At 46.9% G+C, this 13,650-nt stretch overlaps 1 protein-coding gene across 1 annotated transcript in view; it reads left to right on the top strand.

Annotated features, from left to right (window-relative positions):
• The window catches only part of LOC135559065 (myomegalin-like), a 125,204-nt gene that overhangs the window by 81,976 nt on the left and 29,578 nt on the right, over nt 1-13,650 (top strand). Inside the window, 7 exon segments of the mRNA XM_064993417.1 lie at nt 46-183; nt 296-475; nt 789-983; nt 1,190-1,360; nt 1,436-1,714; nt 1,833-1,939; nt 2,127-2,269. Of these exon segments, the coding sequence (XP_064849489.1) occupies nt 46-183; nt 296-475; nt 789-983; nt 1,190-1,360; nt 1,436-1,714; nt 1,833-1,939; nt 2,127-2,269 (1,213 nt within the window).

Below are 13,650 nucleotides of genomic sequence, written 5' to 3'. Positions count from 1 at the left end.
GATAGACACTAATAATAATGATTGATGTTCTGTTTCTCTGTCCAGCGGTCTATAGATGAGAAGTTCAGTGGTCTGGAGGAGAGGGAGGAGCAGGTGAGGAAACTACAGCTGGCCCTTCGAGAGAAGGAGCGAGACCTGGAGAGACTGCACTGTATACTGTCCAACAACGAGGAGACCATCACGGTACAAACGCACGCACTAAAGGACGATACCTCGAGCAACCACGAGGATACACCCACTCTCACACACGGTACATCTATATACATTGACATGTTTAGACTGTGTGTTTGTATAGAGTCTGGATGCGTTGGTGCGGGGTAAGGAGCTGGACGTAGAGCAGACAGCAGAAGCCCTCAGAAACCTGCAGTGGCTCCGGCAGCAGAGTGAGGAGAGAGAGAAGTGCACTCTGAGAGAGAGAGACACGCTCATCAGCCAGCTACAGACTGCCCTGCAGACACGCAGCCAGGAGACACAGGTAAACACACAGAAACACACACACGCACAAACACATACACAAAACATGCGTGCGCTAAACGAGGTCAACAGCTCAGATAGGTCACACTAGTGAGGACACCAGTTTGCATTCTGTTTGTTCTTGTAACCAGTAGTTTCTCTCCAGTGTTGAAGTTTTTCATTGTTGGCTGATATTAATGACTTGCAGTGCTTTAACAACCTCAAACTAGTCCAATGAGGAAAAACCTGCTCTTATATCTGACCCCTCCAAAAGCGACAGATATACTGACGTGTGTGTGTGTGTGTTTGTTTTGTTTTCTCCTGTGTGTGTGTAGGACCTCACGGCAGCCCTCCTGGCTAAGGTCCAGGCAGGCCCCAGTGGGGTGGTGGAGGAGCTGAAGGCTCGCCTCGCGCTGAAGGATAAACTGTTTCAGGAACTGCTGTCAGACCGCAGCCGCCAGAGCCACGAACACCAAGCACAGGTCCAGGATCTGCTCAGCACCATCAGCACTAAGGACCAGTACATACAGGTACCACACACACACACACCCCTGATCTAGGACCTGTCTCTGAGAATATGAATGATGAGCTGATGTCAGCTGTACAGTGTACATCACTAAGAAAAATCCAATAGTCTATTATAGAAATGGAAACATTTATGATAGACTAGATGTAACATATAAATTGACAGTCGATTTCAGAATCTCTCTTTTCTCCCTCCGACCTCCTCTCTCAGGACTGCTCTGATAGGCTCTCTCAAGTGATTGGCGAGCGGACGGGCCAGCTTCAGGAGCTGCGCAGGCAGCTGTCGTCACAGGAACGAGAGATGGGTGAGCTCCGGAAGGAGAGAATGGGAGAGGCAGAGCGACTGCAGAACCTGCTGAAGGAGAAAGAGGCTTTTATCCAGGTGAATTCTGGGACACTGGTTAACAACACACACACACACACACACACACTAACTGTCCTACTCCTCCCCACCCAGAGTCTGATGCAGAGCCAGGAGGAGAGCATGGAGCTCTCCACACCAGAGGGGGCAGAAGAGGTACAGGCCATTCGGGAGGAGCTGCAGCTGGTCAGGAAGAAGGAGAAGGAGGCTCAGCTGGAGATTTCAGCCCTGCATTCAGCTCTAGCTCAGGCCCAGCAGCAGGCCCAGCAGCAGGCCCAGCAGCAGGCCCAGCAGCAGGCCCAGCAGCAGGGAGATAGGTTTAAGATCCTGGCACCAGGAGTAATAGCCAGGGAGCCCTCCAACACTGACCACCAGGTATCCTTGGTTCTTTATTGTCTACAACATTGTCCTTGTTAGTTAAGGTCTGGTGCCAACTGAGTGGAGTGTGTGTTTATAATGTTTCCCCCTTTCCTTTTCCCAACCTCTCTGTCAGAGTGTATTGGCGCAGTTGGCCAGTGAGTACCACAGGCTGAACGATGCTCTGAGGGCAGAGAAGAGGCTGTACCAGAGTCTGAGCCACATCCAGGCCAGAGGAAACAGGTAGGAGGTGGCCTTCACTGAGGCCAAGAATAAACACATCTACAAATACACACATTTGTGAACAGTGTAAGCTAGTGTCAGTACACATTGTTGCATACAGTAGTAGGCTAGTAACAACTGTTGAAACCACAATCAGTGTTTGAGGATGTGTGTGTGTGTGTGTGTGGTGTCATTGCCCCTCTCTCAGCAGCTCAGAGAAGACCCGGGCCCTGCACACCGAACTGGACTCTGTTCAGGCACTCAGAGGGCAGCTGGAGGAGGTCCTAGCCAGGACCCGGAAGACCGCCCTGGCACTGGAGAGGGCAGCTAAGAGGCAGTCTGACTTTGGAGGTGGGGACGGGCAGGGACTGGCCTCCAGGGCTACCTGGGGCACTGTTACTAATGCTGTAGGATATTCTGTCTAGCCACCAACGAGTCAGACAAATGCACTGCAGGTAGAAGTTGCCCTTAGGTGCAGATCTAGGATCAGTTTACATTCACCTAAATCCTAACTTTAACCATTAGTCATCCAAACACTCAATACTGACCTGAGGTCAGTGACTATGGGCAACTTCGTTCCTCTTTGGATGACACAGACACCACACAATAACCGATGCCTGTTCTAACCAACAACACATTGGTGGTTTTAATTACTGTATGAAGTGGCAACTTAGATGTTTTATTATTTCTTATTATTCATATATTCTGTGAGTGTGTTTTGTATTGTTTTTACAAACTGCCTGCGTATTGCTTTGCAGTGCGGCTGTGCTGTAATGCTATTTTTGTATTGTACTCTGTCTCTCGGTGTCGATGTGTCCAGCCTTACGGTAATGTGATGTGTTGTGTAGACAGTCCAGCTCATGCCTTACAGTAAATGTCTTCAAGTCATCCATCCTATTATTTAATACCATCTTTGTGTACGTACCGTATGCAGGCCCAAGATATATTAGCTGAAATCAAAAGGATGTAGTTAGTATTCCTCCGCAGATCTTCATTCCACAGGTTTTAAAGATCCTATCATAGTTGTTCTTAGTCTCAAAGATGATGCATGGACCACTAGGTGAGTAGTCAATAGTGTTTTCTTAATTAACAAAGTAAGAATCCTTATCTTAGTTATTTGTTAACCTTGTTATCCCTCTTTGATACGCCACAACCCAAGTATCTTAGATAGCAGGCCTATTTCTTGCATTTATTGATAGACTTTGTACCAATCACAATGTGATAAAGACATGATAATAAGATTATACCGAGTATCATTCGAGATTCGATTGGTCCAGATTGATTAGGTTTCAATGAAGGTTTGGGGTGATGAAACCCACATCTTTGAAATGGAAAGTAAATAAAATATTTCCTGTTGTTGTTTTTTTGTTGAAAGGATTTTTTCTTTGAATTGGGGACTGGATTCCCTCTCCCTTTTTGCCCCCTTATCCAATACAGCAAACCCTCTCTTCTCCCCCAACTAGTAGAGAACAGATAACGGGTGTTCTGTCTATCCCTGAGGTGAAAGAAAGAGAAAGTGGTTATCATGTGCTTTTCTCATCCCTGTCTGAAGAGTCACCTCTGTCTCTACATTCTGTCTCCATAGTCTCTGTGTCAAAACACACTCTTAGACATTACCGCCCTCCAACACTTGCACACAGACACACACACACACACACACACACACACACACACACACACACACACACACACACACACACACACACGCTCACACACGCTCACACACGCACACACACTCACACACGCACGCACACACACGCACACACACACACACACACACACACACACACGCTCACGCACACACACACACACACACACACACACACACACACACACACACACACGCAAGCACGCACACACACACACACACGCATGCTCTCACACACGCTCACACATTCTAAGAATATCCTTATAAAATGAGTTTTCTTTCACAGAAGAAAGAGATCTCTCATGTTTTTAGGGAGTTACACTACCATTTCTGTCGTTAATGACTTCTCTGCCACGTGCATGGCATCCCAGCATGTTGTTTGCATGGCTAGTTTACTGTGATGTGGATTGACAACTTTGACACAGGTAAGTCACTATTAGGTATACGATAACATAGTCAGTATAGTATATTATGTGAAGCAGTCCCTCACACTAGTAATGATTTCCCATCATTAAATCTAACCGGATAGATTATATAAGGTATATACAGATAGCACAGGAGGTTGGTGGCACCTTAATTGGGGAGGACAGGCTCCTGGTAATGGCTGGAGTGGAATTAGTGGACGGTATCAAATACATCAAACATGTTTTACAGGTTTTTGATGCCGTTCCATTAGCTCTGTTCCGGCCATTACTATGAGCCATTTTCCCCTTAGCAACCCATTATTATGAGCCATTTTCCCCTTAGCAGCCCATTATTATGAGCCATTTTCCCCTTAGCAGCCCATTATTATGAGCCATTTTCCCCTTAGCAGCCCATTATTATGAGCCATTTTACCCTTAGCAGCCCATTATTATGAGCCATTTTCCCCTTAGCAGCCCATTATTATGAGCCATTTTCCCCTTAGCAGCCCATTATTATGAGCCATTTCCCCCTTAGCAGCCCATTATTATGAGCCATTTTCCCCTTAGCTGCCCATTATTATGAGCCATTTTCCCCTTAGCAGCCCATTATTATGAGCCATTTTCCCCTTAGCAGCCCATTACTATGAGCCATTTCCCCTTAGCAGCCCATTATTATGAGCCATTTTCCCCTTAGCAGCCCATTATTATGAGCCATTTTCCCCTTAGCAGCCCATTATTATGAACCATTTTCCCCTTAGCAGCCCATTATTATGAGCCATTTTACCCTTAGCAGCCCATTATTATGAGCCATTTTCCCCTTAGCAGCTCATTATTATGAGCCATTTTCCCCTTAGCAGCCCATTATTATGAGCCATTTTCCCCTTAGCAGCCCATTACTATGAGCCATTTTCCCCTTAGCAGCCCATTATTATGAGCCATTTTCCCCTTAGCAGCCCATTATTATGAGCCATTTTCCCTTTAGCAGCCCATTATTATGAGCCATTTTCCCCTTAGCAGCCCATTATTATGAGCCATTTTCCCCTTAGCAGCCCATTATTATGAGCCATTTTCCCCTTAGCAGCCCATTATTATGAGCCATTTTCCCCTTAGCAGCCCATTATTATGAGCCATTTTCCCCTTAGCAGCCCATTATTATGAGCCATTTTCCCTTTAGCAGCCCATTATTATGAGCCATTTTCCCCTTAGCAGCCCATTATTATGAGCCATTTTCCCCTTAGCAGCCCATTATTATGAGCCATTTTCCCTTTAGCAGCCCATTATTATGAGCCATTTTCCCCTTAGCAGCCCATTATTATGAGCCATTTTCCCTTTAGCAGCCCATTATTATGAGCCATTTTCCCCTTAGCAGCCCATTATTATGAGCCATTTTCCCCTTAGCAGCCCATTATTATGAGCCATTTTCCCCTTAGCAGCCCATTATTATGAGCCATTTTCCCCTTAGCAGCCCATTACTATGAGCCATTTTCCCCTTAGCAGCCATTACTATGAGCCATTTTCCCCTTAGCAGCCCATTATTATGAGCCATTTTCCCCTTAGCAGCCCATTACTATGAGCCATTTTCCCCTTAGCAGCCCATTATTATGAGCCATTTTCCCCTTAGCAGCCCATTATTATGAGCCATTTTCCCCTTAGCAGCCCATTATTATGAGCCATTTTCCCCTTAGCAGCCCATTACTATGAGCCATTTTCCCCTTAGCAGCCCATTATTATGAGCCATTTTCCCCTTAGCAGCCCATTATTATGAGCCATTTTCCCCTTAGCAGCCCATTATTATGAGCCATTTTCCCCTTAGCAGCCCATTATTATGAGCCATTTTCCCCTTAGCAGCCCATTATTATGAGCCATTTTCCCCTTAGCAACCCATTATTATGAGCCATTTTCCCCTTAGCAGCCCATTATTATGAGCCATTTTCCCCTTAGCAACCCATTATTATGAGCCATTTTCCCCTTAGCAGCCCATTACTATGCGCCATTTTCCCCTTAGCAGCCCATTATTATGAGCCATTTTCCCCTTAGCAGCCCATTATTATGAGCCATTTTCCCCTTAGCAGCCCATTATTATGAGCCATTTTCCCCTTAGCAGCCCATTATTATGAGCCATTTTCCCCTTAGCAGCCCATTACTATGAGCCATTTTCCCCTTAGCAGCCCATTATTATGAGCCATTTTCCCCTTAGCAGCCCATTACTATGAGCCATTTTCCCCTTAGCAGCCCATTATTATGAGCCATTTTCCCCTTAGCAGCCCATTACTATGAGCCATTTTCCCCTTAGCAGCCCATTATTATGAGCCATTTTCCCCTTAGCAGCCCATTACTATGAGCCATTTTCCCCTTAGCAGCCCATTACTATGAGCCATTTTCCCCTTAGCAGCCATTACTATGAGCCATTTTCCCCTTAGCAGCCCATTATTATGAGCCATTTTCCCCTTAGCAGCCCATTACTATGAGCCATTTTCCCCTTAGCAGCCCATTATTATGAGCCATTTTCCCCTTAGCAGCCCATTATTATGAGCCATTTTCCCCTTAGCAGCCCATTATTATGAGCCATTTTCCCCTTAGCAGCCCATTACTATGAGCCATTTTCCCCTTAGCAGCCCATTATTATGAGCCATTTTCCCCTTAGCAACCCATTATTATGAGCCATTTTCCCCTTAGCAGCCCATTATTATGAGCCATTTTCCCCTTAGCAGCCCATTATTATGAGCCATTTTCCCCTTAGCAGCCCATTATTATGAGCCATTTTCCCCTTAGCAGCCCATTATTATGAGCCATTTTCCCCTTAGCAGCCCATTATTATGAGCCATTTTCCCCTTAGCAGCCCATTATTATGAGCCATTTTCCCCTTAGCAGCCCATTATTATGAGCCATTTTCCCCTTAGCAGCCCATTATTATGAGCCATTTTCCACTTAGCAGCCCATTATTATGAGCCATTTTCCCCTTAGCAGCCCATAATTATGAGCCATTTTCCCCTTAGCAGCCCATTATTATGAGCCATTTTCCCCTTAGCAGCCCATTATTATGAGCCATTTTCCCCTTAGCAACCCATTATTATGAGCCATTTTCCCCTTAGCAGCCCATTATTATGAGCCATTTTCCCCTTAGCAGCCCATTACTATGAGCCATTTTCCCCTTAGCAGCCCATTATTATGAGCCATTTTCCCCTTAGCAACCCATTATTATGAGCCATTTTCCCCTTAGCAGCCCATTATTATGAGCCATTTTCCCCTTAGCAGCCCATTATTATGAGCCATTTTCCCCTTAGCAACCCATTATTATGAGCCATTTTCCCCTTAGCAGCCCATTATTATGAGCCATTTTCCCCTTAGCAACCCATTATTATGAGCCATTTTCCCCTTAGCAGCCCATTATTATGAGCCATTTTCCCCTTAGCAGCCCATTATTATGAGCCATTTTCCCCTTAGCAGCCCATTATTATGAGCCATTTTCCCCTTAGCAGCCCATTATTATGAGCCATTTTCCCCTTAGCAGCCCATTATTATGAGCCATTTTCCCCTTAGCAACCCATTATTATGAGCCATTTTCCCCTTAGCAGCCCATTATTATGAGCCATTTTCCCTTAGCAGCCCATTATTATGAGCCATTTTCCCCTTAGCAGCCCATTATTATGAGCCATTTTCCCCTTAGCAGCCCATTATTATGAGCCATTTTCCCCTTAGCAACCCATTATTATGAGCCATTTTCCCCTTAGCAGCCCATTATTATGAGCCATTTTCCCTTAGCAACCCATTATTATGAGCCATTTTCCCCTTAGCAGCCCATTACTATGCGCCATTTTCCCCTTAGCAGCCCATTATTATGAGCCATTTTCCCCTTAGCAGCCCATTATTATGAGCCATTTTCCCCTTAGCAGCCCATTATTATGAGCCATTTTCCCCTTAGCAGCCCATTATTATGAGCCATTTTCCCCTTAGCAGCCCATTACTATGAGCCATTTTCCCCTTAGCAGCCCATTATTATGAGCCATTTTCCCCTTAGCAGCCCATTACTATGAGCCATTTTCCCCTTAGCAGCCCATTATTATGAGCCATTTTCCCCTTAGCAGCCCATTACTATGAGCCATTTTCCCCTTAGCAGCCCATTATTATGAGCCATTTTCCCCTTAGCAGCCCATTACTATGAGCCATTTTCCCCTTAGCAGCCCATTACTATGAGCCATTTTCCCCTTAGCAGCCATTACTATGAGCCATTTTCCCCTTAGCAGCCCATTATTATGAGCCATTTTCCCCTTAGCAGCCCATTACTATGAGCCATTTTCCCCTTAGCAGCCCATTATTATGAGCCATTTTCCCCTTAGCAGCCCATTATTATGAGCCATTTTCCCCTTAGCAGCCCATTATTATGAGCCATTTTCCCCTTAGCAGCCCATTATTATGAGCCATTTTCCCCTTAGCAGCCCATTATTATGAGCCATTTTCCCCTTAGCAGCCCATTATTATGAGCCATTTTCCCCTTAGCAGCCCATTATTATGAGCCATTTTCCCCTTAGCAGCCCATTATTATGAGCCATTTTCCCCTTAGCAGCCCATTATTATGAGCCATTTTCCCCTTAGCAGCCCATTATTATGAGCAATTTTCCCCTTAGCAGCCCATTATTATGAGCCATTTTCCCCTTAGCAGCCCATTATTATGAGCCATTTTCCCCTTAGCAGCCCATTATTATGAGCCATTTTCCCCTTAGCAGCCCATTATTATGAGCCATTTTCCCCTTAGCAGCCCATTATTATGAGCCATTTTCCCCTTAGCAGCCCATTATTATGAGCCATTTTCCCCTTAGCAGCCCATTATTATGAGCCATTTTCCCCTTAGCAGCCCATTATTATGAGCCATTTTCCCCTTAGCAGCCCATTATTATGAGCCATTTTCCCCTTAGCAGCCCATTATTATGAGCCATTTTCCCCTTAGCAGCCCATTATTATGAGCCATTTTCCCCTTAGCAGCCCATTATTATGAGCCATTTTCCCCTTAGCAGCCCATTATTATGAGCCATTTTCCCCTTAGCAACCCATTATTATGAGCCATTTTCCCCTTAGCAGCCCATTATTATGAGCCATTTTCCCCTTAGCAACCTATTATTATGAGCCATTTTCCCCTTAGCAGCCCATTATTATGAGCCATTTTCCCCTTAGCAGCCCATTATTATGAGCCATTTTCCCCTTAGCAGCCCATTATTATGAACAATTTTCCCCTTAGCAGCCCATTATTATTAGCCATTTCCCCTCAGCAGCCCATTATTATGAGCCATTTTCCCTTTAGCAGCCCATTATTATGAGCCATTTTCCCCTTAGCAGCCCATTATTATGAGCCATTTTCCCCTTAGCAGCCCATTATTATGAGCCATTTTCCCCTTAGCAGCCCATTACTATGAGCCATTTTCCCCTTAGCAGCCCATTATTATGAGCCATTTTCCCCTTAGCAGCCCATTACTATGAGCCATTTTCCCCTTAGCAGCCCATTATTATGAGCCATTTTCCCCTTAGCAGCCCATTATTATGAGCCATTTTCCCCTTAGCAGCCCATTACTATGAGCCATTTTCCCCTTAGCAGCCTCCTGTGAATTTAGCACATCACATGTCTGCACGGTCTGGATCTGTGTGCTTCATATGTGTGTCACCATCACCACCAGAGGCTCTGGTGAGGACATGGAGATGTCCGCCAATGAAAATGCTTAGTTCATATGGTTTATATGTCACGATTTAACTGTAATATCATGTAGCGTTCAACTATAAGTACCTTTTCATAACGCGCTGAGAGAGATGCTTCTATTGTACATACAGGTAACCACCAAAATAAATCAAACACAAGTAAATGAGGGATGCAAAGTATACTGAAAGCAGGTGCTTCCACACAGGTGTGGTTCCTGATTTAACTAGGCAATGAACGTCCCATTATGCTTAGGGTCGTTTACAAATTCCCAGTTGCCCATTATTTAGCTACCATGGCTAGAAGAAGAGATCTCAGTGGCTTTGAAAGAGGGTCTCACACGAACATAAAGGGTCTTGTAGGTGTCTGTCTCAGTCGCCAGATCTCAACCCAATTAAACACTTATGGGAGATTCTGGCGGGGCACCTAAGACAGTGTTCACCACAAGTGTCAACAAACCACCAAATGACGGAATTTCTGGAGGAAGACTGGTGTCGCCTCCCTCCAATAGAGTTCCAGACACTTGTAGAATCCATGCCAAGGTGCATTGAAGCTGTTCTGGCTCGTGGTGACACAACGCCCTACTAAGACACTTGTAGAATCCATGCCAAGGTGCATTGAAGCTGTTCTGGCTCGTGGTGACACAACGCCCTACTAAGACACTTGTAGAATCCATGCCAAGGTGCATTGAAGTGGTTCTGGTGGCTCGTGGTGGCACAACGCCCTACTAAGACACTTGTAGAATCCATGCCAAGGTGCATTGAAGCTGTTCTGGCTCGTGGTGGCACAACGCCCTACTAAGACACTTGTAGAATCCATGCCAAGGTGCATTGAAGTGGTTCTGGTGGCTCGTGGTGGCACAACGCCCTACTAAGACACTTGTAGAATCCATGCCAAGGTGCATTGAAGCTGTTCTGGCTCGTGGTGGCACAATGCCCTACTAAGACACTTGTAGGTTCTATCCCAAGGTGCATTGAAGCTGTTCTGGATCGTGGTGGCCCAACGCCCTACTAAGACACTTGTAGAATCTATGCCAAGGTGCATTGAAGTGGTTTTGGTGTCTCATGGTGGCACAATGCCCTACTAAGACACTTGTAGAATCCATGCCAAGGTGCATTGAAGTGGTTTTGGTGTCTCATGGTGGCACAATGCCCTACTAAGACACTTGTAGAATCTATGCCAAGCTGCATTGAAGTGGTTTTGGTGTCTCATGGTGGCACAATGCCCTACTAAGACACTTTATGTTGGTGTTTTCTTTCTTTCAGGACACACCAGCTCTGTCATAGTGCAGGACACACCAGCTCTGTCATAGTGCAGGACACACCAGCTCTGTCATAGTGCAGGACACACCAGCTCTGTCATAGTGCAGGACACACCAGCTCTGTCATAGTGCAGGACACACCAGCTCTGTCATAGTGCAGGACACACCAGCTCTGTCATAGTGCAGGACACACCAGCTCTGTCATAGTGCAGGACACACCAGCTCTGTCATAGTGCAGGACACACCAGCTCTGTCATAGTGCAAGACACACCAGCTCTGTCATAGTGCAGGACACACCAGCTCTGTCATAGTGCAGGACACACCAGCTCTGTCATAGTGCAGGACACACCAGCTCTGTCATAGTGCAGGACACACCAGCTCTGTCATAGTGCAGGACACACCAGCTCTGTCATAGTGCAGGACACACCAGCTCTGTCATAGTGCAGGACACACCAGCTCTGTCATAGTGCAAGACACACCAGCTCTGTCATAGTGCAGGACTCACCAGCTCTGTCATAGTGCAGGACACACCAGCTCTGTCATAGTGCAGGACACACCAGCTCTGTCATAGTGCAGGACACACCAGCTCTGTCATAGTGCAGGACACACCAGCTCTGTCATAGTGCAGGACACACCAGCTCTGTCATAGTGCAGGACACACCAGCTCTGTCATAGTGCAGGACACACCAGCTCTGTCATAGTGCAGGACACACCAGCTCTGTCATAGTGCAAGACACACCAGCTCTGTCATAGTGCAGGACACACCAGCTCTGTCATAGTGCAGGACACACCAGCTCTGTCATAGTGCAGGACACACCAGCTCTGTCATAGTGCAGGACACACCAGCTCTGTCATAGTGCAGGACACACCAGCTCTGTCATAGTGCAGGACACACCAGCTCTGTCATAGTGCAGGACACACCAGCTCTGTCATAGTGCAAGACACACCAGCTCTGTCATAGTGCAGGACTCACCAGCTCTGTCATAGTGCAGGACACACCAGCTCTGTCATAGTGCAGGACACACCAGCTCTGTCATAGTGCAGGACACACCAGCTCTGTCATAGTGCAGGACACACCAGCTCTGTCATAGTGCAGGACACACCAGCTCTGTCATAGTGCAGGACACACCAGCTCTGTCATAGTGCAGGACACACCAGCTCTGTCATAGTGCAGGACACACCAGCTCTGTCATAGTGCAGGACACACCAGCTCTGTCATAGTGCAGGACACACCAGCTCTGTCATAGTGCAGGACACACCAGCTCTGTCATAGTGCAGGACTCACCAGCTCTGTCATAGTGCAGGACACACCAGCTCTGTCTAAAATGGCCAAGTGCTGCTGTTCTGTAGGCTGAATAAACAGCCTTGCAGTGAGGGAGTTTTGTCTTACACTTGATCTGGTCTTCATTGTCCCTCAGCCAATTCTCCCCCTGTCCCCCTCATAGCTTTCCACCCACCCTACCGTAATACACAATGCCCCTGTTCCCCTCATAGCTTTTCCCCTACCCTACCCTACCCACAATGCCCCTGTCCCCCTCATAGCTTTTCACCCACCCTACCCACAATGCCCCTGTCCCCCTCATAGCTTTTCCCCTACCCTACCCACAATGCCCCTTTCCCCCTCATAGTTTTTCACCTACCCTACCCTACCCACAATGCCCCTGTCCCCCTCATAGCTTTTCACCCACCCTACCCTACCCACAATGCCCCTGTCCCCCTCATAGCTTTCCACCCACCCTACCCTACCCACAATGCCCCTGTCCCCCTCATAGCTTTCCACCCACCCTACTCTACCCACAATACCCCTGTCCCCCTCATAGTTTTCCACCCACCCTACCCTACCCACAATGTCCCTGTCCCCCTCATAGCTTTCCACCCACCCTACCCTACCCACAATGCCCCTGTCCCCCTCATAGCTTTTCCCCTACCCTACCCACAATGCCCCTGTCCCCCTCATAGCTTTTCACCCACCCTACCCTACCCACAATACCCCTGTCCCCCTCATAGCTTTTCACCCACCCTACCCTAATACACAATGCCCCTTTCCCCCTCATAGCTTTTCACCTACCCTACCCTACCCTACCCACAATGCCCCTGTCCCCCTCATAGCTTTTCACCCACCCTACCCTAATACACAATGCCCCTTTCCCCCTCATAGCTTTTTACCTACCCTACCCTACCCTACCCACAATGCCCCTGTCCCCCTCATAGCTTTTCACCCACCCTACCCACAATGCCACTGTCCCCCTCATAATACACAATGCTAATACCTAAATGTCTCCATGTTCCTCCGTCAACCCTGTCACCTCTAGGATGATTTTAACCCACTTAACCCCCAAATGTCTCCATGTTCCTCCGTCAACCCTGTCACCTCTAGGATGATTTTAACCCACTTAACCCCCAAATGTCTCCATGTTCCTCCGTCAACCCTGTCACCTCTAGGATGATTTTAACCCACTTAACCCCCAAATGTCTCCATGTTCCTCCGTCAACCCTGTCACCTCTAGGATGATTTTAACCCACTTAACCCCCAAATGTCTCCATGTTCCTCCGTCAACCCTGTCACCTCTAGGATGATTTTAACCCACTTAACCCCCAAATGTCTCCATGTTCCTCCGTCAACCCTGTCACCTCTAGGATGATTTTAACCCACTTAACCCCCAAATGTCTCCATGTTCCTCCGTCAACCCTGTCACCTCTAGGATGATTTTAACCCACTTAACCCCCAAATGTCTC

This window comes from Oncorhynchus masou, chromosome 17 (assembly GCF_036934945.1).
Source record: "Oncorhynchus masou masou isolate Uvic2021 chromosome 17, UVic_Omas_1.1, whole genome shotgun sequence".
NCBI lineage: Eukaryota > Metazoa > Chordata > Actinopteri > Salmoniformes > Salmonidae > Oncorhynchus > Oncorhynchus masou.
The sequence above is the reverse complement of the archived record's forward strand: the minus strand, read 5'-3'. Positions and strand labels throughout refer to the sequence as shown.